Genomic DNA, 27,981 nt, shown 5'->3' with positions numbered 1-27,981 from the left:
GTGAGTTCACGTTTGGTTGTTTAGTTTTAAGTTGTTTCCGAAAACGTGGTTTGTCTTTCGTTGGCGTAATTGCCGTGGGGGTTACCCCGTAGTTGAAAGAAAATTTAACCAGTTCATTCTTTATTACCCATATCCTGTCCATGATTAGTGGGGGCTTCCCCATGTGAACTACTAGACCGTATGATATCGACTACTACGCAAGTAAGTTGTGCCCTACATCAGTGTCTATCATCACTGATGGTTTGCCATAGTCCATTAGTACACGCCCGTCCGACTGGCACGGTGTGCGGTTTGTTAAACCTAATAGCGCTATTAACTAATGACCCGCTCGCCATTGGCCTCGGCGATTAAGTCGATATAAAATGAGGGACTTATGATAGAGTTTTGTCTAGTAAGTTTTAAGGTTGCTGTCCTACCCAAGGAGGACGAACGTACGTAGTTCTCCCAAAGAGAATACGCAGGATTAATACTGGCATCCTACCCAAGGAGGATGGCCGTACATATCCTACCTAAGTAAGATATGTAGATTCCGTTTTAATTCTTTAACCCATTCCCAAACCACCGGGAATCCCATGCCTTAGAAAGTGTGTGAACTCACCTCGGTTTACTCGGTTAGATTCTCAAATATAGCTAACAGTCGAGGTCGGTCAATCACGTCCTAATATAATTACCAGTTAATCATTTAGTGGTTTGCAAATAGAGCACAAAGTTCCTACACGTATCTATCACATAACATGCATTACTTTGACGGGTTATGCCCGCCCATGTAACCTCCCCATCTATTCCCATTCACAAATAAACATACGATATTGCACATAACATTTTTATCGACACATAACATGTTAGATCATTCACAGATAACATATTCGACATTTAGACACGCAAATCACTACTTATGTCGTTTCAACTTAATTATCCAAAACTGGGCTGTTTTCAAGCATTTTAATAAAATAGTTATCTTATTTCAGAAATTCCGAACTTTTTACAGAAGATGCTAAACGACCCAAATATTATTGTATAAAAATCTCGGGATCCGATTCGTTACCAATATTTTATAAAAAATCATTTTCCGGACTGCAATCAGATTCATTATTTTCTGACTGCAGCCCACGGAATAATTCACTAAAAATTCATTGTAAGTCGGATTGACGAAATTCCAGTGGGACAATTACTACGACATCAGTATCCATCTACAGTACCAGTTTCATGATCTATCTCTACACAGAACTCAAGTTATGACATAAAACAGATCGTATATTTTCAGCAGAAAAATGCAGCTCTAGCTGCTGTTACAGAGTGACACTTTAAAAATAGTAAACGAAGTCCAAAAATTATGATTCCAGTGCCATTAGAACCGTATTTCATAATACATAAATCTAGGCTTCAGAAAATACATTTTTCGTTGAGTTATGGTCCTGTTACAGCCAACTGAAGTTGGCTGTCAAAACCAAACAGCCTATTGTTTTCAGCTTTTAACTTTCTATCTTGTGTTCAATTGATTCCGTTAATATGTTTAGTGATCACAACAACATTAAACATCAATATTAACCAGCAAAATCATCATGAAATCAACAAGAATCATAACAACACAAGATCTACATGATTTACACACACATCTACTCTTTATCCAACATATTCATCTTACTTTCAAGTCTTTGAGTTATGATCTTGTGTGTTCTTGATTTTTAGCCATTAAATCACTTATTAACCACTTTAAACAAGATCAAGGCGATGTTTAGAAGCACTTACTACTAGCTCGAGGCTAGGGAAGAAACAAAGCGAAAACAAAGTGGATAAAAGCAACGTAGAGAGGTTCTTGAGATTCCGAAAGCACCAAGCCTCCTTGTGTGTGACCTTTCACCCTTGTGTGTATGGGAAATTGCAAGATCAAAGCTTGATGATGTGAGATGGTGGGCTAAGGTTTCGGCCGATCACAAGAGGAGAAGGAAAGAGAGAGCAAAATTTTGAAGTGTTGGTGTAAATGAGAGTGTGGTCTTATGGTTACATTTATAAACCATAATAGAGCTTTTGTCCAACAAATAACATGCCATCTTGATACTAGACAATCTTAAATAAAATAATCAAAATGTAAGGGTGTGTCCCTCATGGGGGAAACCGATTGGATCATTGGGGGGGGGGGGTTAGTTGGATTTCAACTAACTAGGTAAGTGTTAGTTAGTTTAGTTAGGTGATTAAATTAGTTACTAGTGTGTAGTGTATTATAACGGGTGTTCGGGGACCCTAACTAGCTCAGAAAAGGAAAAACAATGTCAATGACAATATTTTTATGTTTCGGGTAAAGTTTGGTTGTTCGGTTTGATACCGTTCCGTTAAAGTGCTTAATTAATTCGTAAAGTGTCTTTTATGTATATTTTTGTAACACTTTTAATTTTTAACACTTAGGAAATTATAACGGACTATTTAGTGACTTTTCTGCATAGTACTAGTATGTTAACAAGCACATGTAAGCATAACACAGATATCAGAGAGCAGTTAAGTAATTCCACACAGTCGTTAAGCACTTTAATTATCAATAATAAATTGTACAGAATACATGGAATTTTGAGGGTTGTCACATTCTCCCCCTGTTAAGAAAATTTCGTCCCGAAATTTAGCACGTGGTTACTGAGGAAGCTAGTTATGTTGCGTTGGTTTCCTGGTTTTCTTGGGGTGTCACATCATCCCCCTGTTGATTTGGAATTTCGTCCCGAAATTCTGCAGTAGCTTCAGTCTCAGTAGTATTTGCACTTTTCTTAAACAGCTGGGGATACTTAAGTTTCATTTGGTCTTCTCGTTCCCAGGTATACTCTGGGCCACGACGGGAATTCCAACGAACTCGGACGAGAGGTATTCTGGTGTGCTTGAGAATCTTAACGTCTTGATCCGTAATCTCTACTGGTTCCTCGACGAATCGCAGCTTGTCGTCGATTGTGAGCTCTTTGAGAGGAACTATGAGGGTCTCATCTGACAGACACTTCTTCAAATTCGACACATGGAATACGTTGTGAACTCCACTGAGTTCTTCAGGTAGATTCAACCTGTAAGCGACTTTGCCAATTTTCTCAATGATCTCGAATGGTCCGACATAACGCGGATTGAGTTTGCCTCGTTTGCCAAAACGAACTACACCTTTCCAAGGTGAGACTTTGAGTAGCACTCGATCCCCAACCTGGAACTCGAGTGGTTTCCTTCGCTTATCAGCATAGCTTTTCTGACGGTCGCGAGCTGCCGCCATTCGTTGTCGTATCTGAGCAATCTTCTTGGTTGTATCTACTACAAGTTCTGGGCCAGTGATTTGACTGTCACCAACTTCTGCCCAACAGAGAGGTGATCGGCACTTGCGTCCATACAATGCCTCAAATGGAGCTGCCTGGATGCTGGTGTGGTAACTGTTGTTATATGAAAATTCCACTAACGGGAGATGTCTTCAAGAGTTTGGATGGTGCGTTCTGATTGCCCATCCATCTGTGGATGATAAGCGGTGCTCATATCTAAACGAGAGCCAAAAGACTTATGCATAGCTTGCCACAGTTCAGAGGTAAAACGAGCGTCACAATCAGAAATGATGGAGGTTGGCACTCCGTGCCTTGATACCACTTCCTTTAGGTAGATGTCTGCTAGGGTAGAAAACTTATCCGTTTCCTTGATAGGCAGAAAATGTGCAGACTTGGTCAGTCGATCCACGATCACCCATATGGTATCATTCCCGCATTGAGATCTGGGCAGGCCAGTAACGAAATCCATGGAAATTTGCTCCCATTTCCATTTCGGGATCTCTGGTTGTTGAAGGGGGCCTGATGGTTTCTGGTATTCGACCTTGACCCTCGCACAAGTCAAACATTTGCTGACGTAGGTCGCTATGCTGGCTTTCATACCAGGCCACCAGTATGTAGTCTTGAGATCATGATACATCTTATCCGAACCGGGATGTACTGAATAACGAGACTTATGGGCTTCATCCATCACAAGCTCGCGTAAGTCTCCATAAAGTGGAACCCAGATACGTCCGTTAACATAGTAGGCGCCGTTTTCCTTTTGTTCTAGCCGTTGCCTCGATCCTCGTAAGGACTCAGCCCTGATGTTTTCTGCTTTCAATGCTTCAACTTGAGCATCGCGAATCTGAGCGGGAAGGTTAGATTGAATGGTAAGCTGTAACGCACGTACACGCCTAGGTATAGTATCCTTTTGGCTGAGGGCGTCGGCCACAACATTGGCCTTGCCCAGATGGTACTTAATAGTGCATTCATAATCATTCAAGAGTTCTACCCATCGGCGTTGTCGCATTTTCAATTCCTTTTGCTTGAAGATATGCTCGAGACTCCTATGATCGGTGTAAATGGTGCACTTGGTACCGTCAAGTAACGTATCCATATCTTAAGCGCGAAAACAACTGCTCCCAATTCTAAGTCGTGCGTAGTGTAGTTCCTTTCGTGAACTTTAAGTTGGCGTGATGCGTAGGCAATGACCTTGTCACGTTGCATCAACACGCAACCAAGTCCTTGGATGGAAGCGTCACAATAAACAACAAAATCTTCTGTGCCTTCGGGCAATGAGAGGATAGGTGTGCTACAAAGTCTATCTTTTAGGTGCTGAAATGCGGACTCCTGAGCATCACCCCAACAATAGGTGACACCTTTCTGAGTCAGTGAAGTGAGAGGTTGTGCAATCCTGGAGAAATCCTTGATAAACCTTCTGTAATATCCTGCCAAACCCAAGAATTGGCGGATTTCTGTTGGTGTGCGGGGTGCAGGCCAGTTCTTGATCGAGTCAACCTTGGATGGATCAACATGAATCCCATCCTTGTTTACCACATGGCCCAGAAAATGGACTTCGCGAAGCCAGAAGTCACATTTCGAAACTTGGCATACAACTGCTCTTTACGAAGTAGTTCCAGAATAAGCCTCAGGTGTTGCTCGTGTTCCTCCTGACTCTTATAACAGATCAGGATGTCGTCGATGAAGACTATGACAAATTTATCCAGGTAAGGCTTGCACACTCGGTTCATGAGATCCATGAAGACCGCAGGTGCATTAGTCAATCCGAAAGGCATAACCAGAAACTCATAATGGCCGTAACGTGTTCTGAACGCTGTTTTGGAGACGTCCTCCTCTCGGACTCTCAACTGATGGTAGCCCGATCTCAACTGGTCGAATAAATCACCAATGCGTGGAAGAGGATAACGATTCTTCACGGTCACCTTGTTGAGCTCGCGGTAGTCAATACACATTCTGAAGGTACCGTCTTTCTTCTTCACAAATAATACTGGAGCTCCCCATGGCGAAGAGCTAGGACGTATGAAACCCTTTTCCAAGAGTTCTTGTAGTTGCGTGGACAGTTCTTCAAGCTATGGGCGCTGCTCCAGAAGCTAGCCCGATTTGAAACTCGACTTGTCGATGAGGCGGAAGTCCAGGTAATTCCTCAGGAAATACCTCAGGAAAGTCGCGTACAATAGGTATGTCTTCTATCTTCCTTTCTTCCGCGGATGAATCAGAACGATGGCTAGAATAGCGGTGTGGCCCTTTTGCAAACACTTTTGGGCCTTAAGGAAAGAGATGATGCCTACAACAACACCACTCTTGTCGCCATGAATCACGAGGGGTTCTTTATCAGAACGAGGGATACGGACGATTTTCTCCTTGCAAATGATCTCCGCTTGGTGTTGAGATAACCAATCCATCCCAATAATGACGTCGAAACTACCCAGAACGATAGGAATAAGATTGATGGAGAAGGTCAGACCAACTAGGACGAGGTTACAGCCCTTAACTATGTGTGTGGCTTCAAGACTTTTACCGTTTGCTATTTCTACCGTGTGTTTGGTGTTCAAGAGTGTTGGAGTGCGCTTAAGCATTTGGCTAACTTTTAAGGACACATAACTAGTATCGGCACCCGAATCAAATAACACAGTAACAAAGAAGTCGTCCAGAAGAAACTTACCCATCACAACGTTGGGATCGTTCCTTGCCTCTCCCTGACCAATCACGAACACCCGACCTTGGGCACCATTGCAATTATTGTTACCTCCATTGTTGCCTCCGTTGTTGTTTCCATTATGGTTCCCGTTTCTTTGGTTGTTGTTCTGATTTTGGTTCAGCTGGGGGCAGTTCCTCTTAAAGTGGCCTTCAGCGCCACACTGAAAGCATCCTTTATTGCCCTGCTGATGCTGCTGCTGGTGGTTCTGTGGAGCTTGTTGTTGTTGTTGGCGATTCTAATTCACAGGACGTGGGCTCCTGCAATCTTTGGCTTCGTGACCCAGCTTGTGACATCTCTAACAACGACCTTTGCTGCACTGGCCGCTGTGGTGCAGATTACATCGATTGCACTTAGGGTGATTTCCCTTGTACCCACCCTGACCTTGATTCCCAGAAGACTGCTGACTGGGGTGTAGGATCAAGGTCTGACCCGAATGAGTCGTTCAGAGGTGTTCTACTCTGTTTCAGGTGCGGAATAACAAGAAACAAAGCTAGAAACAGCTGATTCTTCACTTTAACTACTGATTGTATTGATTGAAACACAATTACACGTAGTTCTTCACATCGGCACCACTTCGGTATGGAATACAAGGACTGGATGATGATTTCGCTTATGGAACCCCTATATATACTTGTTGTGATTTCGCTCATAGAGACACATGTACTCATGAGCGAAATCAGCCTGACCAAATAAGCGAAACCCCTTACTAAATGCCCTATGAGCGAAATCAGCTCACTAAACACAATACTCTTCCTATTTTCTCGTAAATCGTGCCCTAATCTATACAATACAATGTAAGACTCGATCCAAGACGAAGTCGACAGATGTAGTGCACCAACAGACTCCCGCTCGGATGTTGACGAGTCGACTATCGAGTCACGACAATGTTGTGTCTTCACTTCTTCAGTCTTGATCAGTCTCTGGGCTTCTCTCTCTCTATCTCCTTCAACAAAAGACTCCTCTTTTAACCATATCTGCTTGAAAATCTTCAGACTCCCCCTCTCGATTTGCTGGCATTCCTTTGTTCTTCAGCAACATCTGCATCAGGATCATTATCTGGCTTTCACAGGTCCAAGATTGATGCTTGGTTTTAACTTTGATCACAGAATCTGAAACATGGCTTAATCTCTTTCCACAGCGTTTAATTTCCAGGATTGAAAGTTGGCTTTCTTTAAACAGAATCCTCAGGTATTGTAACCTGGTACTCTATCTTTAAGTTCAAGATCGAAACCTGGCTATTCCTGCACATTCTTAACCCAGAAGTGAATTTTCTAATATTTAACAATTTGTATGCACCAACACTCTGAAATAATCAGATGACTCCCTCTCACAAACATATGCACCAATAATCACTCTCTCTCAGATCACACACACATGATGAACCATTTGTTGATTTAAAAAACATATTTTGACACTCAAAACACACTCCCTCTCACAACAATATCATCATGTTTAGCACTCAGAATTTTGAAAATCAGCTTTCCAACATCAGTTGTCGAAAATCTTTTTTATCTTTTCAAAAGTTTATGCTAAAACACACACAAAATCTTTTTGAATTTTCTGAAAGAAAGTAAATGACACCACTTGTAAACACAAAGACTGACATCAATTGTAGAAACAACAATATGCAGAAATGAAATATTTACAAACAGTATTTTTTGTAAGTTTGCGTAAGAGGGTCATATCAGTTTATGAGACATATCACTAACACCGTTAAGCTGCATTACATTTTAAGTTCTAAACAATTCACCTAGATTGTCAGTATATTTGTCCACTTAAATTTTTACACAATTTTCAATTGATCCGAGATATGATGTTAATGTTTTAAGCTCTTGAACTTATTCGTGTGTCCTACTACTTGAATATACTCCCGTATCCAGATCCCAATATTCAGTCTTATAGGTGAATATACCACAGATGATATCTGTTTAGGGGATAAATGCGAGGGCCGTGAGAGCTCAGGTCGATACTTCCGTATACGCAAAGAGATGACGGCTTCGACTTTCAGGTGTGTCCCTTTTAGAGGATCTTTTGATTACAACAGCAGCGACTATCAATTTTATTGTTTCATCAGCTTGCTGAGGGCGAAGCTATGTTTCAAGCTTTTGCGGAAAGCATTATTCGGGGACTAGGTCAGTACTTCCATACAGCAGAAGTCCCGGGATAATACCCCAGATATCACTGAGCATAAAGACCTAGTATCTCAGAATAAGGAACCTTTCAAACAAGATTTCAGGGGTTACCTATATATCCAAGAAGTTGTTAACCCACAGAACAAGCAAGTTTGAAATTTAGGTTTATATCTCATCACAATTTACTAAATGTGTAAAAATCTAGTGACACATCCTCAGTGAGATTGTTTATCACATTTTCACATTACAATTCTTTAGCATGTTGTGACAGTCCACTGATGTACTATCATTTCCTCTTTTTGTGCTTTGAGACTGAAAGCTTGTATTTGACTCTTTAGGATTGACACTTGGAAATGATGAGAATCCACTGCTATTTTTGTTAGAACCCTGATCAACCTTTTCTGTTGAATCTCCAGCACTAAACGCAGTCTGGATTTTCTGACTTCTCTCAGCTTCTGGAACTGGAATACTACCTTTGTAGTACATTTTCACATCCTGTTGACCACTCGGACTGTTCATCCTAGCGATCTTCTGCTGTTCCAAATCCTGACTTTCAATCTTTTCAACTAACTAGTTAAGTGTTAGTTAGTTTAGTTAGGTGATTAAATTAGTTACTAGTGTGTAGTGTATTATAACGGGTGTTAGGGTGTTCGGGGACCCTAACTAGCTCAGAAAAGGAAAAACAATGTCAATGACAGTATTTTTATGTTTCGGGTAAAGTTCAGTTGTTCGGTTTGATACTGTTCCGTTAAAGTGCTTAATTAATTCGTAAAGTGTCTTTTATGTATATTTTTGTAACACTTTTAATTTTTAACACTTAGGAAATTATAACGGACTATTTACTACTAGTATGTTAACAAGCACATGTAAGCATAACACAGATATCAGAGAGCAGTTAAGTAATTCCACACAGTCGTTAAGCACTTTAATTATCAATAATAAATTGTACGGAATAAATGGAATTTTGAGGGTTGTCACATTTAATATGTTGTATCAATTTTGCTTATGTTGTTATGTACTTCTTTGAACTTGTTGTATTTGAATTTCTTGTAATGTTGACAATTTACTTAATGAAATGAAATCGGTTTATTAAATATTGTCACAAATAGCGTTATGATGTCTCTTGCAATCTTCACACTTCGTCTCATCCCGATGTTTCCGCCATTGGTTGGGGTGTGACAAACGGGGTTTAAACGTGCCAAAACGCATCAAAAATCAAGTTTGGAGTCTCAGGGGCCTATTCTGCCAATTTTGCAAAGTTGCTGCCAGCATCAAGGGTCCTTACGGACCGTATGGGACCTCTTATGGTCCGTGAAGGAGTCCCAGACAAGCAGATTGGAGAAACAATGAACCTGGTCCTATTCGGCTCATTTGATGGTTTTCAATCCCTGATTTTTGATTCTATGGACTGGTATTTGTGTACCCATTGTATTCTAAACCATGGGCCCAAGTGTAAGGCCAAGATTCAAGCTCGAATTTCAAGAAACGATCCTAACGGTTCTAGGAAGTCTATAAATACCCAGAAGCTTTCATTGTTGCAACACACAAATCTGATTCTTTTGCTCTAAGTTGGGGTTTAGTACCTCATACCTGAGCAATTTGGATCAAGATTTCCTTGCTTGGACCCTTTGTGAGTATTCTTTCGTTCTTTTATGCTTTTCTAAGCGTGAAAGTCAAACCGTGTTTGACTTTCTGCTTTAACCGGTCGATGGTCAACACGAAGTTCGTTTGAACTTCGTAACGTGAGTGTAATCACGATGGTCATAGTCCTTTGTGACTATACCTACTGATTACCACGTTGATTAGGTGTAGTGACGAGTCATAGTTTCAGCCAAAATGCGTGTTCATGCATATTTTCTAACCAAACTACTCTTGGGTATCAAAACACTTTGTTTTGATATCAAAACTTGTTTTCTAACTTCGTTAAACATGTTTTAACATGTTTAACTCGTCACTTTTAGTTTAGTGCTTGTGTCGAATCGTAAGTCAAGCGGTCTAAACAACTGCTTAAACTTTCGAACCCGACCCGTTTGGTCGATCATTAGGATCCGACCAAACATGTTTTGTGACCATAGTTGTATAGGGAATAACCTTCCGAGGTTATACCTTATGGTCACTTCGTTTAAGTAGTTGTATGATAGGTAGTTTATATGCCTTAGGAAAATGACCAAAATGCCATTTTTACGCATAAATTCATTTTAAGTATATGTAACCTAAATTTTTATATCTAAACTGATTAGGTAACATTATTAGACATGTTAAGGCATATAATACTTGTCATAGGACTAGTTAGGCGGTCCGAACACGTTTTACGCGAACGACGCGTTGAAGTAGTGTAAGCTTACCTAAACGGGTCGTAATGGGTCGTAAGCACTTAGGTTAGGTTTCGATTTAGGATGTAGGCTTTGTTAAACCATGTTATATGAGTTACAATACTCATTTGGTTTATGAAACCTCATCCTATCCGATCTTCCGATTTAGGTCCGGTTTATTTACATAGTTACTTATATTAGGTGCCGATTGATTTCCGTAATCCCTCTAGCTTTGCTTGGTTGCTGTTCAAGACTTCTAAGCATTCTCAAGTGAGTACATAGTCCCCTCTTTTACTGTTTTCAATGTTTTGGGGTGAAACATGTGTACCTATTTGTTATGTTCATGATTTCAAAGTATAAATTTATTATACATGTTAGTACTTATCTTTTGACAAACTGAATGGTTATTTATGATTTAAACACTAATTTTTCAAAGATTATAAAATTAATTGTTGGATAGTACTTATTTTATATTCACCAGACCGATTGGTAGTATGATATAGCGCTATAGGATTAGACACCCCATTCCTGTTGTAAGAAATGTCAGAAACCGATATTTTGTCCAAATAGAGATTGCCTTTGTGGTATTTCTATAGTCTCAATTGGTGTAGTTTGATATGCTCTCATGTGTGATATTGTACAAAACATCATATATTTTGTTAATTACTAAAACATAGTTTAAAATGTTATTTATAAAACCAGAGCATAGTTTAATATGTTATTTATAAAACCAAAGCATAGTTTAATATGTTATTAATAAAACCAAAGTATACTTTTGATATACTACTGAAAACTATTATTTTGACGACTAAAGTATATTTAATATACTATCTGTTTAATTATTTTGGAATTAAAATATATTTTAATATATTACTTATTCGACTTTCTTAAAACTAAAGTATATTTTTATGTATACTACAAACCTTTTTTATCAAAACATATTTTATACAAACTCATTTTACTTAATTATTTACTTATGCATCTTTCTGTTATATCATCTGATTTCTTATAAATTTTAGTATGATTTATAAAAGAAAATATTTTTAAGGTTCATGACTATTTTTGATTAAATATTTTTCTCTAAACTTACAAGTCATGAATCCTATTATAATAAAACTTATGTATCTCACTGGCATTTTTATTCTGACGTACCTATTTTTACACATGTTTCAGGTGTTGTTATGTGATAATTGTTGATGCATGCTATACATAGGATGAACTCGTGCCTTAGCGACTTTAAAACTTGAAAGATAATATTTGTATTTATCTGATTTGTAATAAAACAATAAGTTCAATAATTCAATAAAACGAAATTATTTAATCGATGGTTGTGAAACAATGATTCTGTTACGACAATGCCCGACGTTTCCGCCACGATTTGTTGTCCTACGTGGTCGAGGTGTGACATAATATTTTACCCATTCTTTAATATTAACGGAGTTTAATTTCTAAACCCGTTTTTGGGGTGTTATCCACGTTTGGTTCACATAATTCTTTAAAATTGGAATCAAATTTTGAATTGTTACCATGAGAAAATCATGTCTGGTTAGGAAGGATGGAACTAGAATTGGAACGTTTTGCACCAAACATGGGATTTTAACATTCCTTCCATGTGGTGATGGAATTTGTGACATTCAAATGGAATGTTTGAAATGGACAAAAAGGCCCTTTTCTGATGTTTGGCGTGGAGCTTTTAGCAGCTTCTAGCTTTAGGTTTTTAAGAAAAAACTCTTACTCAACAAAAAGGCTTGTTTGGTTGAAGGAGCTTTAGCTTTTAGGTTTTGAGCTTGAAGCTTTTGGTTGAACGCTCATACTAGTAGCGTTTAGAAGGAGCTACAAGCTTTTAGGGAAAAATAATTATTTTAACCTCTAAAGATAATAAATTTTTTAATGCACAAACTTTTTTAATTTTTAGTTATGTCCATTTTGATCATTTTATACATTTTATTAAAAGCTACAACTACTCTGGCAAACACTAGATATATCTAAAAAGCTATAGCTATTAGTTACCAGCTACCAGCTTACAGCCACCAACTACTATCTTCCAGAGTTCCAGTCACCAACCACCAGCTACTTTTGCCAAACATACCCGAAGACCCCATAAGCTTTCGTAATTAAATCATAGATATTTGTTTTTTGAAGTGGGCTCGCCGATCAACTATATATATTACTATTCTTTTTTTTTTTTTTTTTTTTTTTGGTTTTGGCTAAAATTTCAAAAACTGTGTATAACTATGAAAAACAAGGGGTGGAAAAGTTTTTGTGGACATTTAAAAAAATATTATTTGGCTGGATCAAAAAGTAAAAAAAAAAAATGTGTATATATCCATTTTTGCTTTTCTAAATGCAATTGCTCAATGGCAAAATTTCATGGAAATTTGGGAGGATGATCCACTCATTTCATGTTTCAGTGTGGGATTTTTTATTTTTATTTTTTCTAATAAAAAAAGGGGCAACAGTGAATTTCTATGATAGGTTTACCAAGAAAACCTACAAACTCCCAAGAACACAAGAGAAGAAGAGAGACATAAACTAAAGTTTCTTTCAATAATTTTCTCCTTAACTTTCAAATAAACATACACAATTTTAAATATGCAAAAGGAAAACTACTTTAACCAAAATATAGGAGTCATGCATGCACTAATAACTAAACATGGATGCACTAAATTAAAAGACATGGAGAACATGGGTAAACTAATGCATGAAAATGTGGATGAGAAGATAAGCACGTATCAATACTCCCACCCTAAAAAACGTCCTTGTCCTCAAGGACGGAATGCTCGGTCCAAGGCGGTCGCCACTCGCGCCTTCCGAAAGCGTTTGGTTTAGTCTCAATGGGCCGCCACAGCGGCAGTTGCCACAGTGGTCGCCATTCTCGTCTTTGCTCCGGAAATGGATGGCTTGTTGTCTTATGCATAGCTCTTGTACCCATGCCCATATTGAAACTTTGTAAAATATTATCATTTACGTCTTCATCTTTAGAAATTAGTTCATGGGGCCAACAAATAGCTATGAAAGGGACCAGCCATGAACTTCCATTTGCAATGAATGGAGGCATGAACAACAACGTTGGGCCAGGGGATGAGGACATGGTAATGTCGGTGGAGCCGGTGGAAGGCGAAACAAAACAGGGCGATAATGAAGGTGGTGGCAGTGAGGACGCGATGGATTGTAGAGGGGATGACAGGGGTAGCACGGGGTTTAATGGTGGTGGTCGAGCGAGAAAAGAAAGCGGTGGTGGTCGGAATCGATGGAGCATTGCAGTGGTGAAAGATTTCCATTTGAGGCGTTCGGGTCCTCGATACCATGAATTGAACCAAGAAAGCACCAATTAATAGGTTTACGGAGAAAACCTACAAACTCCCAAGATAGATAACCCTTAGAGAGGGTCAAGCTCCAAGAACACAAGACAAGAAAAGACTATTTTTTAACTTCAATATTCTCTGCTTTCATTTCTAAAACTCAAGGCCTTGTAAAGGCAAACGAAAACATGAAGTAAGAAACATAAAACTACCCACTAATTCAATTAAGAAAATAAACAATTCAATAACTAGAAATAAGAAACTGCATGAACATGAGCACGTGCATTGTAGATTGTGAAGTGCATGCAAACGTGGAGCATGGTAGGGTATCATGCACGTATCAATACTCTCGCCCTGAAAAACGTCCTTGTCTTCAACGACGGTCTGCCCGGTCCATGGCGGTCGCCATTCGAGTCGTACCACGGCATTAGGATCGGTCTCAACATAGCGGCACGGTGGCAACCACGGTGGTCTCCATTCCCTTTTGCCAATGGCATTTGGGTTTGCATCATTGAACTTGGAGCACCGGTTTTTGAATGAGACATGGCCATGGAACAAGACGAATGGATATAGCACCGGTATGGAGGTCTTGTTGGTGATAATGGCAGATTGAGGGTAGATGGAACCTAACGGTGACTGTTGTGGCGAAGGTGTCAGAGTCAGTGGTGAAGCGACCCTTCCAAAAGACGATGTCGGTGGTATTGGTGGTTCATGGCATGGAAGTGACGGTGGTTGTAGGAAATGATGAAGCATTGCAATAGTGAAAGACTTCCATGTAAGGCATTCCGGTCCTCGATACCATGAATTGAACCAAGAAAAAGGTTCATCATCGAAGGACTCAACAACATAAGGAAACCGTTCTTCCTCATAAATTGCATAAAAGGAAAAGAATCGTTCCGCATCACAAATCCACCGGGCAGGATTGTAACCGGTGAAGCGAGATAGATACGTGGAGTCCTCGAGTTCTTCCAAAGCCATGGAGGCTAAAGCTCAATGAAAGCACCAACTGATAGGTTTACGGAGAAAACCTACAAACTCCCAAGAACACAAGAGAAGAAGAGAGACATAAACTAAAGTTTCTTTCAATAATTTTCTCCTTAAGTTTCAAATGAACATATACAATCTTAAATATGCAAAAGGAAAACTACTTTAACCAAAATATAGGAGTCATGCATGCACTAATAACTAAACATGGATGCACTAAATTAAAAGACACGAAGAACATGGGTAAACTAATGCATGAAAATGTGGATGAGAAGATAGGCACGTATCATTCTACTTCCCTAATAATAAATAACTAAACAAACCAAACACCCGATGAATTTCTACTGGATTCCATTCACATTTCCAATTCCTTAAAAACAAAGATTCCGTGAACCAATCGACCCCTTAGCCTTAGCCTTAGCCAAGTGAGGGAGGAGGGTATTCATTCTTTCTCTCATGTTAACATTTCACTACTCTCTATCTACAAATACACTGGACTTACTTTCACATCATAGCTTGTTCGTGTCGCCTAATCATAGTGCCGAGTATGCTTCTTTGTCTAAGTTAGGTTAACAAAGTAATAGGTCGACTTCCAAAGCTGGCAATATATCATACTCATTGTTGCAAGTAAATTTCCAAGAATAATAATAAAGGAAAACAAACAATACGTAATAACCAATACTAAAACACACAAAACGAATCACAAATATATAAAGCACATCTTGCATTCCTGTGTTAAAACATTTCATTAGAAAGGCTATATATATATATATATATACAATTTTGAAACCTGGACCGAACTGCAAAATACAATTTTGAAAACTGGTAAACCAAACATGCTGGGTTTCGTTTGGTTTGGCAACTTGAACCGGTTATTATATTTTTCCAAAATCGTTTGTTTGTTACTACTTTTTTAATTTTCATGAATATTATACATATGCATAACTCTGTATATTGCAGAGATTAAAATGTTAATAATAGTCTGTTTCAACAGCTGTTAAAACCGCTGTTAAAACCCCTAGTATGATTAGATCACTATGAAAGCTACATTTAAAAGAGAAAAAGACATGGCTGAAACAAATAACATTAGGATGTTAAGGTAATAACTAAAATTAAAGCATTATACAGTGAGTGAATTACAAAGGGGGATACTAAAGTGCCACTCCAACAATAAGAGCATCCAAGAACAACCCCAATAACAAATAGTTGTAAGAAACTGTCAACAGATAAGTGAGATGCACTAAATACAATAGAACTTACCACAACTGCTTGCTCCCATTTCATTGTTGACGCAAGACAAGTCAACAAAAAACCTCTATACACAGTCTCTTCAAGAAACGGAGTAACGAGGCAGTAAACAAGAGTGGAACCCGTCACTGAAAGAGACCCGCCCGAGAGGATTTCCTTCAAAATTGGGTTGTTAACGTCCTACATCATCACAGCCATTATTATGTATCTGAAAATGGCAGGTTCGGTAACATGCCAAATGATTGCTGTGCTTGGTTAATATAACGTGTGAGGCGTGAAGCAAAGGCGCGCGCATCTCATATGCAAGGTATGTATATAATATATTTTATAGAGTTCATTACTGTTTTCGTCCCTGTGGTTTGTCAAAAATCATTATTTCAGTCCATTAGTTTAAAAACTTGTGATTTCAGTCCTTGTGGTTTTACGTTCGTAACCATTTCAGTCCCTGTGGTTTCACTTTCGTAACTATTTCAATCCATTTATTCTGTTAGTACAAGGACTGAAATGGTTACGAGGTGGACTGAAATGGTTACGAAAGTGAAACCACAGGGACTGAAATCGCAAATTTTAAACTAGTGGACTGAAATAGTGATTTTTGACAAACCACGGGGACGAAAACAGTAATTAACTCTATTTTATATTTCTTATAGGTTTTCTATCATCACGGATCCATTTTTTATATATAAAATGACTTCTATGCGCACGTTTCATTCAATATCCCCGTCGCCTTAAGCTGACTCACTTGAGGGTGCTGCGCACACACCTCATATGCGCTTTTTAATAGAAATAGTTATTAGACTAACCTTGGGCCCGACTAGCTTGTCAGCTATAAGCGATGTAAGGAAGACCAATGCAAGGAGAAAACCAACACCAAGCACAGATGCCAGTAGCCAGTTCCGCTTCTCGGGCAACAATCTTGTTTTAAACGAGCTAAGAATGTTAAAACGGTTGTCGGAGAATTTCAGCAGTGAAAGGAATAAAACAAGCTCTAAAGTTTGTATCAGAAGCAACGAAAACACCTGTTAGGGAAAGAGGAAACGTTAACGATGGTGAAATTTGGAACCACATATGTGTTTATTTAATAATCAAATGTTGAATCGATCACCTGAGTGTTGGGATCAAGAGCAGTTTGTTGCAGTAGTTGTGCAACAACAGATAGTCCTCCAAAGCTAAGAGGGATGTGCAAACTAAATATATAGAAAGCCATAGTGCTCCATGTGCTTCCAATGTCACATTCAAGGTCTGTTTTCAGGATTGAGAAATCCTGCCAAAATTCAAGAATTACACACCCCTTTATCAGCTAGAATCTGATCATCCACCCAACTCAAATATGAAGTATTGGATCTATATGGCACATGAGGTGTGTTACAATGACGATCACAACAATTTAAATAAAAATTTTGGGATAGAAATATGCATGAACACATCTCTTCAGTCTGCAATAGGGATGTTCATGGCACGGTACAGTGGTTCTTACAGGATTTATGGGCACCTAAGCTTTTTTGGAGAAACTAAACTGAATTGGCCGGGTTGGCTGAGTTCGCGAGTATGACCAAATGGTAGACTTAAAAAAGGAACTATTAATACTTATACGTAGTGTAATACTTAAAGCACGAAAACATATACGTATTTTAATTATTAATACTTATACGTATATACGAGAAAAAAAAAATACTTTTTAGTTTTTTCCCAAATTATGTAGAGTAAAAAGATACTTTTTTATATTAATAATACCTCGGCCGGATCAGCTTAAAAAAAATTTTTTTTTTAAATTGTTTAACGCAGACGGTTCCAAAGCGAATGCACGTGTTAATTTCAGGTACATGTATGACAGGATTTTCTGGTTTGTGTTAGGTTCAATCAACCTGCGAACATGACCGTTTAACAGCCCTAAGCCCATCTGTGTAACATAATGAGAACCATCCTCCCTCCTACGGGTAATTTGTTCCAGTCGAGATCCTTGTTCATCTCTATGGTCAGACATAGTCTCTTCCTATAGGAATATAACTATAGGTATGTGCTAAACATCTTTATAACATAACAGTTGCATTACTTACACAAAAACATACATACATACATACATTACAGGTTGTAGAATTAGGAAGACATATTCATTCACTCGTGCCCTTGTTAAAAGAGTCGTCCACTAAGCACAACGTACTCATTTCTTTAATTGGTCTAGCTTAAGTCTCATTTTATCTGATAGAGCTGCTCTACCGGTTAAAGCTTAGGCAGTACTATATTACTGTTAACCAGCTGAGTTAGCTCGGTTCAAACGGTACATTTGAATTATACAACGACAAGAGATTTTGAGAAACAAATTTACTAGTTAAAACTGTCGTATACCTTGAAAGACATATTCTGAGATGATTCTTCGTTTCTGGTGCAGCAAAGCTTGAATGAACAAGTATCTGTTATGGAAGTGGAGTGGAGAAATTGATTTTTCCGAGAGCTTCGGATAGATGGAGGAGACCTTGTGAGACTCACAGATAATAAGGGTAATGGTAATTGTAATGAAAGATGAACCCCCCTTGTTGCCGCCGTCATCTCCAAAACCTTCCTCTTTCTTTCTGACCCTTAAAACAAAATCATTCGCTTTTAACGATTTGTAATCGGGTTTATTTATCGGGTTTTGGGTTATTCAGAATCTAACCCAAATAAGATTCGGGTTAATCAATTTCGAGTTTATTTGGGTTGGTTGTTCGTTCGTTATTTAGGTTTCGAAGTGAAGCATATACCTATAGATGGCTTGTGTTTAGAGGTGTTCAAAAAAATCCGGATCCGAAACCGAATCCGAAAATCCGTATCTGAAATATCCGAAATTTTGGATATCCGAAAATTCGGATATCCGCAAACCGGATAATCCGAATTTTCGAATTCGGATTCGGATATCAATATTCACTATCCGAAATTTTCGGATATCCGGTTTTCGGATATCCGAAAACCGGATAATCCGATCTTGAACACCCTACTTGTGTTGCAGTGCAAGAAACTAGATTGTAATGGCGGTTGATTGGGTAACTTGACTTTGTAACTTGACCTCGTATGAAATGAAGATTGTGCAAACACGTTTTGGTTTTGATTTTACAACTTTGTAATGGCACTCCACTTTTTTTTTTAAATAAACTTCATTAGAAACAGCCCCCGACCCAAACGGGCAAAAGGCGAAATACAAACATAACCTCCCCGACCCAAATGGCACTCCACCTAGCAGACAATAATTTTGTTTTAGTGGGATGGCAATTAGATCATCGTAATCTTATGTTACACAATCATCAAACCAGGGGCGGACCTACCTTAGGGGAAGGGGTAGCCTCCACTATCGCTTAATGCTCCGACGGTAGTGTAAATTTTGGAAAAATTTGACATTTTTTTGACGATTTTTCGATTGCGTTACCGCTTTTTCATTAAACGTTACCACTACAAAGATTTTCTAAATCCGCCACTGCATCAAACTATTTAATATTATTTTTATACGTCATTTGCGTACTTTGTAAATTAATTCATTTTGTATAATGCGTAAATGAAATTATTTTGGGAACGTTCGTGTTGGTGCAAATCTATTATGGAGGTTTCAGTATTAAATCTAAGCATCGCTTAGTGGTGACAAATATCATGTTTGAAGATGAAAATGTCATCATTAAAATAAAAGCTAAGAATACGGCTAATTCCTTTTTAAAATTTTTGATGTCAGTTAAATTAATCGGGATTAATTGATTTATTAGTGAGAATCGGTTAGATTACTTGGAATTCGTAAGAAGATGTTGATATAGTGAGTGTTGACGTATATGAACGTAGAGTTGATAGACATTTATCGACTCTTAAGCTACATGGTATAGATACATTTCTTCCGACTCATCTCACAACCTTCTCTTCTTCACATCAATGTCACATTATCATATTTCAATTTCTTCTTCACAATGGGGTGGCATGAGGTTACTGCATATGATTGGATGTGAAGTAATGGATTTAAGGAATAATGGATTTTAATAATCCTAACTATTAGCCATTGGCCGGTAACGGTCCCAACTTCAAAAATAACTAGTGGTGGTCCCATCTTTTGATATATTGTAAACCAATGGACCTTTACTAAACCGAAAACGACAAGAGGACAGAAAGAAATTAAGGTTATGTTAGTAAAAGTCCGTTAGTTTACAAAATGTGAAAAGGTGGGACCACCACTAGTTATTTTTGAAGTTTGGACCGTTGTCGGCCAGCGGCTAATAGTTTGGATTATTAAAATCCATTATTCCTGGATTAAAAATGGAATACTTGGGCTTCAACACCTCTCTTCCCAAAATCTTGTGGTACCAGCATGTTATCCGTTATCAAAACTTAGTACAAAACTTAGGCACTCGCCTTTTGAGTTTAATAGCTAGCTACTCGTTATCAAAGTCTATGAACATTCTATATGCATCACGATCGGAAGAATAATAAGCTGTTACCAGAGTGTCGATTTGAAAACCAAGTTTCTTGTATAGACTGACTGCTGAACTTCTTAAAGGATCCACATGAAGTGATATACGGTTTATGCGTTTACTCCTGCATTTTTCTATTGCTGCTTTCATCAGTGCCTCCCCATGCCCTTGTCTCCTATACTTCTCCTTCACTATTTCCAGAAAAGAAAAGAAAAAAATCAGAATGCGAACTTTGTGTGATTTACGATATGCATCATTTATAAGATGTATCAACAGAAATTTAAGCCATTGTGTTAAAGTTAAAGTATTTATCACAAGACAACCAAAGCATGAAAGGTATCCCACACAAGTGTCAAAACACATCAATGTTAACGAGCGTTTGTCAGAGGTGGCAAGATGAGCGATTTGGGTATAGTATCGCATTTAAACAAGTCATTTGTTGTACAGGCTGGGCTGGGTTCCTCACAAACACTTTTTTGTCTGTTTTTCAAATATTTCTATTAATAATTAATGTGTTAAATATTATTACAAAACCTATATCACTATTTACTACAGCAATAATCTAAATTCTTGCATAATAATAATAATAATCAAAGACGTTATATGCATTGAAAAGAGACTTTGAAAAAGTTTTTTAATCATTTGACTCATCCCCATTTTAGCTAAAAAGGATTTTAGACCCGTTTTTTCAATACTAATCATTTACATGATGTATCAACAGAAATTGCAGCCATTAAAACATGTGTTGAAGTTCAAGTTTTATTGTATATTGTCTTACAAAAACAAGAACAAGGATCCATATGCCTCCTTAAAGAAAATGTATTTAAGTCTCAAAACACATCATTGTTTATGAGTTTTGTCAAAGGTGGCAAGACGGGCGGGTTGGGTTATGGTTCAAAACTTGTTCGCGTGCAGGTAATTTTTGGTACGGGTTGGGTTGGGTTGGGTTCCACCACAAACACATTTTTGTCCCTTTTTCATAACTAATGTGTTATATCACTACAACGACGATCAGAATCATCGCATAATAATAATAAAAATAATCCAGGAGGTTGCATGCATTCAAAAAAGACTTTTGATGACTTTTCAACCCTATTAACTCACTCCCATTTGACCTAAAACGATTATCTAACCCGGTTTTTAGATAAAACACAACCCAAAACAACTCATGCATAAGTATTTTAGCTAAAAAAATTATTTGATCTATTCCAAGATAAAAGACGGCCTAAAACGACCTACTCATTAGTAAACGCATCCAAATTGCCCCCTGGCGTTTGTTGATGAATCACAAACACGAGATTGAACGACCTGTTCAACTCTTTTATAGTAAACCAGAAAAGACCAAACCACACTATTTACAATAGCCCTAACCATCTATTTATACTAAACTTATTCTAATCCTAATCAACTCAAACTCTATTGAATAAATAAATAAACTCATAGATCAATCAATCATACCCGGTAAAATCCCACAAATAGCAAAGCTATTTGTAGGGTCTGGGGAGGGTGGGATGTAGGCACACCTTACCTCTACCCCTAGGGATAGAGAGGCTGCTTCCAGAGAGACCCTCGGCTCCAAAACACCCAGGAAAGAAATAAATAGAGCATGAGGTGTGTGTGTGTGTGTGTGTGTATGAAGCTACCAATGTAGTATGAGTTGCGAAATAGTGCATGGTAGAACAGAACAAATATGACAACACAAAACAGCCTATACACATAGTTACATATCTACGACCATACACTACACCTAGAAACACAACTGTACCAAACATCCTATACACATAGTTACTTATGTACGCCCATACACTACACCTAAAAACACAATTGTACCCTCTCCTAGAAATCCTTAACCTTAATCCTACGTCTCCACGAGCTCCTATCATGGACCATGTTCTCAGAGAGGTGCAATTTTTGCAAATCCTGCCTAATCCGCTCATCCCAAGTAATTTTGGGTCTGCCTCCACTCCTCCTCCCCTCCACCTCGAGGGTTTCAACCACTCTAACTGGTTCTATCGTCTGCCTCCTCTTCACATGCCCAAACCATCTCAATCTTCCCTCCTTTATCTTATCTGATATACTAGCTACTTCTAACATTTCCCTAAAAACATCATAGATAAACCTTATTAATCCAAACTAACAATTATCCCTAATTTAAATATAAAAGACACAATAAATAACTCACCAAGAATTATCTATAACTCGTCTCGGTCGGTCTTTATCTCATTAATTCAAGATTAACATCTTCAACTTTCGCGATCTTATCAAGATTTGTCAAAATAACTCCAAAAAAGTGCAGATTCACTGATTACTCATTTTCACAAAGTTAAGGGGTTGTTTGTTTACCTCTTAATGAGGCTCTTAATGGTTCAGACCTCTTACTGGTTCAGCACTTAATGGTTCAGACTGTTTGTTTCACGAGCAGATGTCTGAATGGTTCAGACATTTGCCTCTGAATGGTTAAGCATTATACAGAGTCTGAATAGTTAAAACCTCTAATCTGAATTAGTCAGACATTTGCCTCTGAACGGTTAAGCATTATACAGGCTCTTAATGGTTCAGATCTCTTATTGGTTCAGCACTTAATGATTCAGACCACTTACAGGTTCAGCACTTAACCATTCAGATGTTGTTGCCAAACAGCCCCTTAGCAATGTTTAGGAAAAGTCTAGCCCTAAAAATAGTTGACAGTATCAAAAAGTTCATAACTTTTTAGCAATGCACAACTCAATTAGCTTAAAAACATGATAAAATCACCAAATTCCGGCCATCAAATTGTCTAGTTAGTTTCAACAAGCATAGAAACTCAAATTCAACCCAGAAACTCAATAAAAAATAAAAAATCGATAAACCCCTAAACACAAATTTACTAAAACCAATTAAATTGGATTAAAAATAATAATAATAATAATAATAATAATAATAATAATAATAATAATAATAATAATAATAATAATAATAATAATAATAATAATAATAATAAGGCAAAGGATACCTGCGAGTTTAGTGATGACGGCACAGAGTGAAGAAGGTGATGTATACATAACGTAACCAGCAATTTCGCTATTGAATTGCAAGTAGAGCAAACCGCTGTTCTTCTTCTTCAATTCATCGTCGAAAGATCGTGCGAGTGATTCGTGCTTGGGGAAGATCTTCTTCTCTAGCTTTACTATTTCATCCACTGTTTTAGCCCAGTTGGTTGACTTTCTGTGGAGCTCGGTCAACTCCATGGATCCGTCTGCCATGGTTTTCAGAATTTGCAGCTTCTGCAACGATACCCTACTGAGGAAAATGGACGGGCCGACTTCGGGCATGTTTGGGAGCACTCCGTATTATTACTTTTTAGAAAATGTCAATGGAGTTACTTTAAAAATAAGGGGTAACTTTGTAGAATAGTAACTAAGTTTTAAAAGTGTTCTAATTAGGTCACTCAAGTTTCAAAAGTGTTCCAATCAGGTCACTGGACATTCATTTTTCATTAAAATTAAGGATTTTTTCATCTATTTCATAAGTAACCATGGTGATGTGGATTTTTGTTTCTTTTTTCTCTTTTATTTGATGCTAACTTTGAGTGATGACGTGAACTGTAACTTGTTTTTTTAATTTTTAATGTAATTAAAGTGTTTTTATTTTTAATAAATATAATTTCACATATTAAAATAATCCGACCCTAACATCTTATTCTTTATTTTTTTCTTGACACATAGAAAAAAGGACATGACTCGATTTGATTGTTAAGTCATCTAATTGAGACAAAAACGATACGAGTGACCTAATTAGAACACTTTTAAAACTTGGTTACTATTCTGTGACATATTCCCTAAAAATAAAAAGAAAAAAAAAGTCACATTCTCCTAACATACACTCTCATTGTCAAACATTATTTTGAAGTTTATAACTTTTAAAAAGAGTTAACTGCCATTTTCATCCCTGTGGTTTGGTCACTTTGGCCATTTCAGTCCATTTTTCAAAAATGCGCCATTTTCCTCCCCGACGTTCTGGAAAGGTGCCATTTCAGTCCAAAAATCATAACCCAGTTAAGTCAGTTAGTAAATAAGGACTGATTGTGTAAATTTATAACATAAAGGACTGATTGTGTAAATTTGTAACACCACCACCACTAGCCCTGCCACCACCACCACTCCGCTGCCACCACCACTACCACCGCCACCACCGCCACCACAGCCACCACCGCCACCACAGCCACTGCCACCACCGCCACCACCGCGACTACGGGATCTTGTGCGATTATCTTTGGCTTGTGCGATCAAGAGTTCATCATCATCGTCAATCATCATGTTGATCATCATCAACAGTCACCGTTCATCATCGTCATCATCTCCGTCAACGATCACAACGATCACCAAGCACATCACCACCGCTGTGTTCGGAGTTCTCGATTTACGGATGAAGATGATTACCGGAGACGAGAAGTGTAACCATGGATGATGATGACTGAAAGAATTGAAATGGTGAAGATGGAGGTTTCAAAACGGAAGATGGAGGTGAACGGAGATGATGGTAAGATGACGGAGAAGTGAAGTTGCAAGTTTCGATGACGGATACATGAAGTTGCAGGTTCCGGAAACACTTCAGATTCAAAAACTCCTTCTCCCATTGATCCGAAACACTTCAGATTCAAAACTCCATATCTTCATCATCGTCATCAGCTACTTCCATTGATCCGAAACACTTTAGAAGTCGAGGAATAATATCGTCTTCAACCGCAAGAAAGCAAGACTGCAGGTGTTGTGCAGGAGCTGAAATATTAGGCCTGCTGTGGTTTAAAAATAGGGCCATGAAAGTGAGTTTGGATGAGTCAAAGTGGAACAGTTTTGTTTCTGAATAGTTTGTTGTTGTGTTTGTTGTTGTGTTTGTTGTTTTGTGGGAAGTAGAGAATAAGTGATTTGGAGGAAACATGAATACTACTCTTTAATTAAGCATATATAGTCTTCCATAATCCATTTGATTTCAACTCACAAGCCATTAGTTTCTTTGGTACATACAGACACTTTTCATTTAATTTTTCACTCATGGCCATTGAAGAATCATGTTCAGGGGATTTGAGAACAACATCTGTGTCACCACCTGCTCACTACATTCTCAACATTCAACAGTTTTCTTTGTTAACAAAACAACACGTAGAACGATATGAATCAAACGAATTTGAAGCCGCAGGCTACAAATGGTACGTTGTTTTTTTTTCTCGCCTATCTTCCTAAATAAGTTGCGTAGTGATGAGATTTGTAACTTGTAGGAAGATTCGAAACCGGTCACCGGAACCTGCAACTTCATCCGAATTCAGGCAAATCGACCACTTCCATCGTCTGCATCCTCCATTTCGTTTTGCATGTAAACGTTCCAGAAAATGTGGCGGCGGTGGTGGCTGTGGTGGTTGTGGTGGCGGTGGTGGTAGTGGCAGTGGTGGCGGTGGCGGTGGTGGCGGCGGTGGTGGTGGTGGCAGGGCTAGTGGTGGTGGTGTTACAAATTTACACAATCAGTCCTTTATGTTACAAATTTACACAATCAGTCCTTATTTACTAACTGACTTAACTGGGTTATGATTTTTGGACTGAAATGGCACCTTTCCAGAACGTCGGGGAGTAAAATGGCGCATTTTTGAAAAATGGACTGAAATGGCCAAAGTGACCAAACCACAGGGACGAAAATGGCAGTTAACTCTTTTAAAAATAACTCAACAAATTGTTTCAAAAAGCTTAGCCAAACATGCCTTTAGAAAATGGTGGTGAAGGCTATTCATTCCGGCGGATCGGGATGGTCGTTCCTTCCGGTTAAAAAGTCTTACGGGGTGTTTGGCGTAATATTGTCTCTATTATTGAAAAGCCCTTAAACGGCAACTCGCACCTTCGGAAGTTTTTTAAGGGTAAGGTGGGTCATGGTGACAGTATATTGTTTTGGCTTGACCCGTGGTCGAAGGAAGTGCCTCTCTACGAGCTCTTCCCGAACCTGTTTCAATTGGAGACTGTGAAGGACTGTTCGGTTCGGGACCGTCTGGAAGGGGAGTGGCTTTGGAATCATGATCCATGTCACACCCCCAAAATCCACCATGCGGAGCATCACCGCTTGGAGGTGTGACGTGACCAGGATCGAGCCACCAATCATATTGAACAATGTAATTAAGTAAATGAAATCAACCACAATACGATTGATGACCAAAGCTAGTTAGCTAAATTTAGTTTAAATAGCGGAAGCATAAACGTAATCCAAAAACATAAGTCCATAGTTCATAAGTTTAAAAGTCTAAAGCATAAATTTGATAAGTTCAAAAGGAATTAAACATTAAATACGGAGCATAACAGTCCGTATCCCACAACAACTCCTTCCTCGTGCAAGCTCCAGCATTTAACGACCTGTAAGGCATGTAACAACGAGTCAACAACAAAGTTGAGTGAGTTCACGGTTGGTTGATTAGTTTTAAGTTGTTTCTGAAAACGTGGTTTGTCTTTCGTTGGCGTAATTGCCGTGGGGGTTACCCCGTTGTTGAAAGAAAGTTTAACCAGTTCATTCTTTAATACCCATACCATGTCCATGATTAGTGGGGGCTTCCCCATGTGAACTACTAGACCGTATGATATCGACTACTAACGAAAGTAAGTTGTGCCCTAAGTCAATGTTTATCAGCATTGACCCTTTGCCTTAGTCCATTAGTACACTCCCGTTCGGACGACACGGTGTGAGGTTTGTTAAACCTAATAGCGCTATTAACTAATGACCCGCTCGCCATCGGCCTCGGCGATTAAGTCGATATAAAATGAGGGACTTATGATAGAGTTTTGTCTAGTAAGTTTTAAGGTTGTTGTCCTACCCAAGGAGGACGAACGTACGTAGTTCTCCCAAAGAGAATACGCAAGATTAATATTGGCATCCTACCCAAGGAGGATGGCCGTACATATCCTACCTAAGTAAGATATGTAGATTCCGTTTTAATTCTTTAACCCTTTCCCAAACCACCGGGAATCCCATGCCTTAGAAAGTGTGTGAACTCACCTCGGTTTGCTCGGTTAGATTCTCAAATATAGCTAACAGTCAAGGTCGGTCAATCACATCCTAATATGATTACCAGTTAGTCATTTAGTGGTTTTCAAATAGAGCACAAAGTTCCTACACGTATCTATCATATAACATGCATTACTTTAACGGTTTTTGCCCATGTAAACTCCCCCTTTATTCCCATTCACAAATAAACATATGAAATTGCACATAACACTTTTATCGACACATAACATGTTAGATCATTCACGGATAACATACTTGACATTTAGACACGCAAATTACTACTTATGTCATTTCGACTTAAATATCCGAAACTGGGCTGTTTTCGAGCATTTTAATAAAATAGTTATCTTATTTCAAAAATTCCCAACTTTTTACAGAAGGTGCTAAACTATCCAAATATTATTGTATAAAAATCTCGGGATTTAATTCATCACCAATATTTTATTAAAAATCATTTTCCGGACTGCACTCAGATTTATCTTTTTCTGACTGCAGTCCATGGAATAATTCATTAAAAATTCATTGTAACTCGGATTGACGAAATTCCAGTGGGACAATTACTATGACATCAGTGTCCATCTACAGTACCAGTTTCATG

General features: G+C 38.3%; 2 protein-coding genes across 2 annotated transcripts; both read right to left on the bottom strand.

Annotated features, from left to right (window-relative positions):
• Positions 1–15,775: 15,775 nt before the first annotated feature.
• On the bottom strand, positions 15,776–18,583 carry LOC110922756. The gene is made up of 4 exons (XM_022166966.2): positions 18,298–18,583; positions 17,057–17,215; positions 16,755–16,970; positions 15,776–16,131 (listed from the first exon to the last, which is right to left on the bottom strand). Exons 1-4 carry the CDS (start codon positions 18,496–18,498, stop codon positions 15,790–15,792), a joined length of 918 nt encoding a protein of 305 aa, XP_022022658.1. The 5' UTR covers positions 18,499–18,583; the 3' UTR covers positions 15,776–15,789.
• Positions 18,584–19,698: 1,115 nt separating this feature from the next.
• On the bottom strand, positions 19,699–23,706 carry LOC110923234 (putative [ribosomal protein S18]-alanine N-acetyltransferase). Its single transcript, XM_022167388.2, has 2 exons — positions 23,362–23,706; positions 19,699–20,560 (listed from the first exon to the last, which is right to left on the bottom strand). The coding sequence occupies exons 1-2, from the start codon at positions 23,678–23,680 to the stop codon at positions 20,331–20,333; spliced, it is 549 nt and encodes a 182-aa protein (XP_022023080.1). The 5' UTR covers positions 23,681–23,706; the 3' UTR covers positions 19,699–20,330.
• Positions 23,707–27,981: the final 4,275 nt, after the last annotated feature.

Source organism: Helianthus annuus, chromosome 17 (assembly GCF_002127325.2).
Source record: "Helianthus annuus cultivar XRQ/B chromosome 17, HanXRQr2.0-SUNRISE, whole genome shotgun sequence".
Classification (NCBI taxonomy): Eukaryota; Viridiplantae; Streptophyta; class Magnoliopsida; order Asterales; family Asteraceae; genus Helianthus; species Helianthus annuus.
The sequence above is the reverse complement of the archived record's forward strand: the minus strand, read 5'-3'. Positions and strand labels throughout refer to the sequence as shown.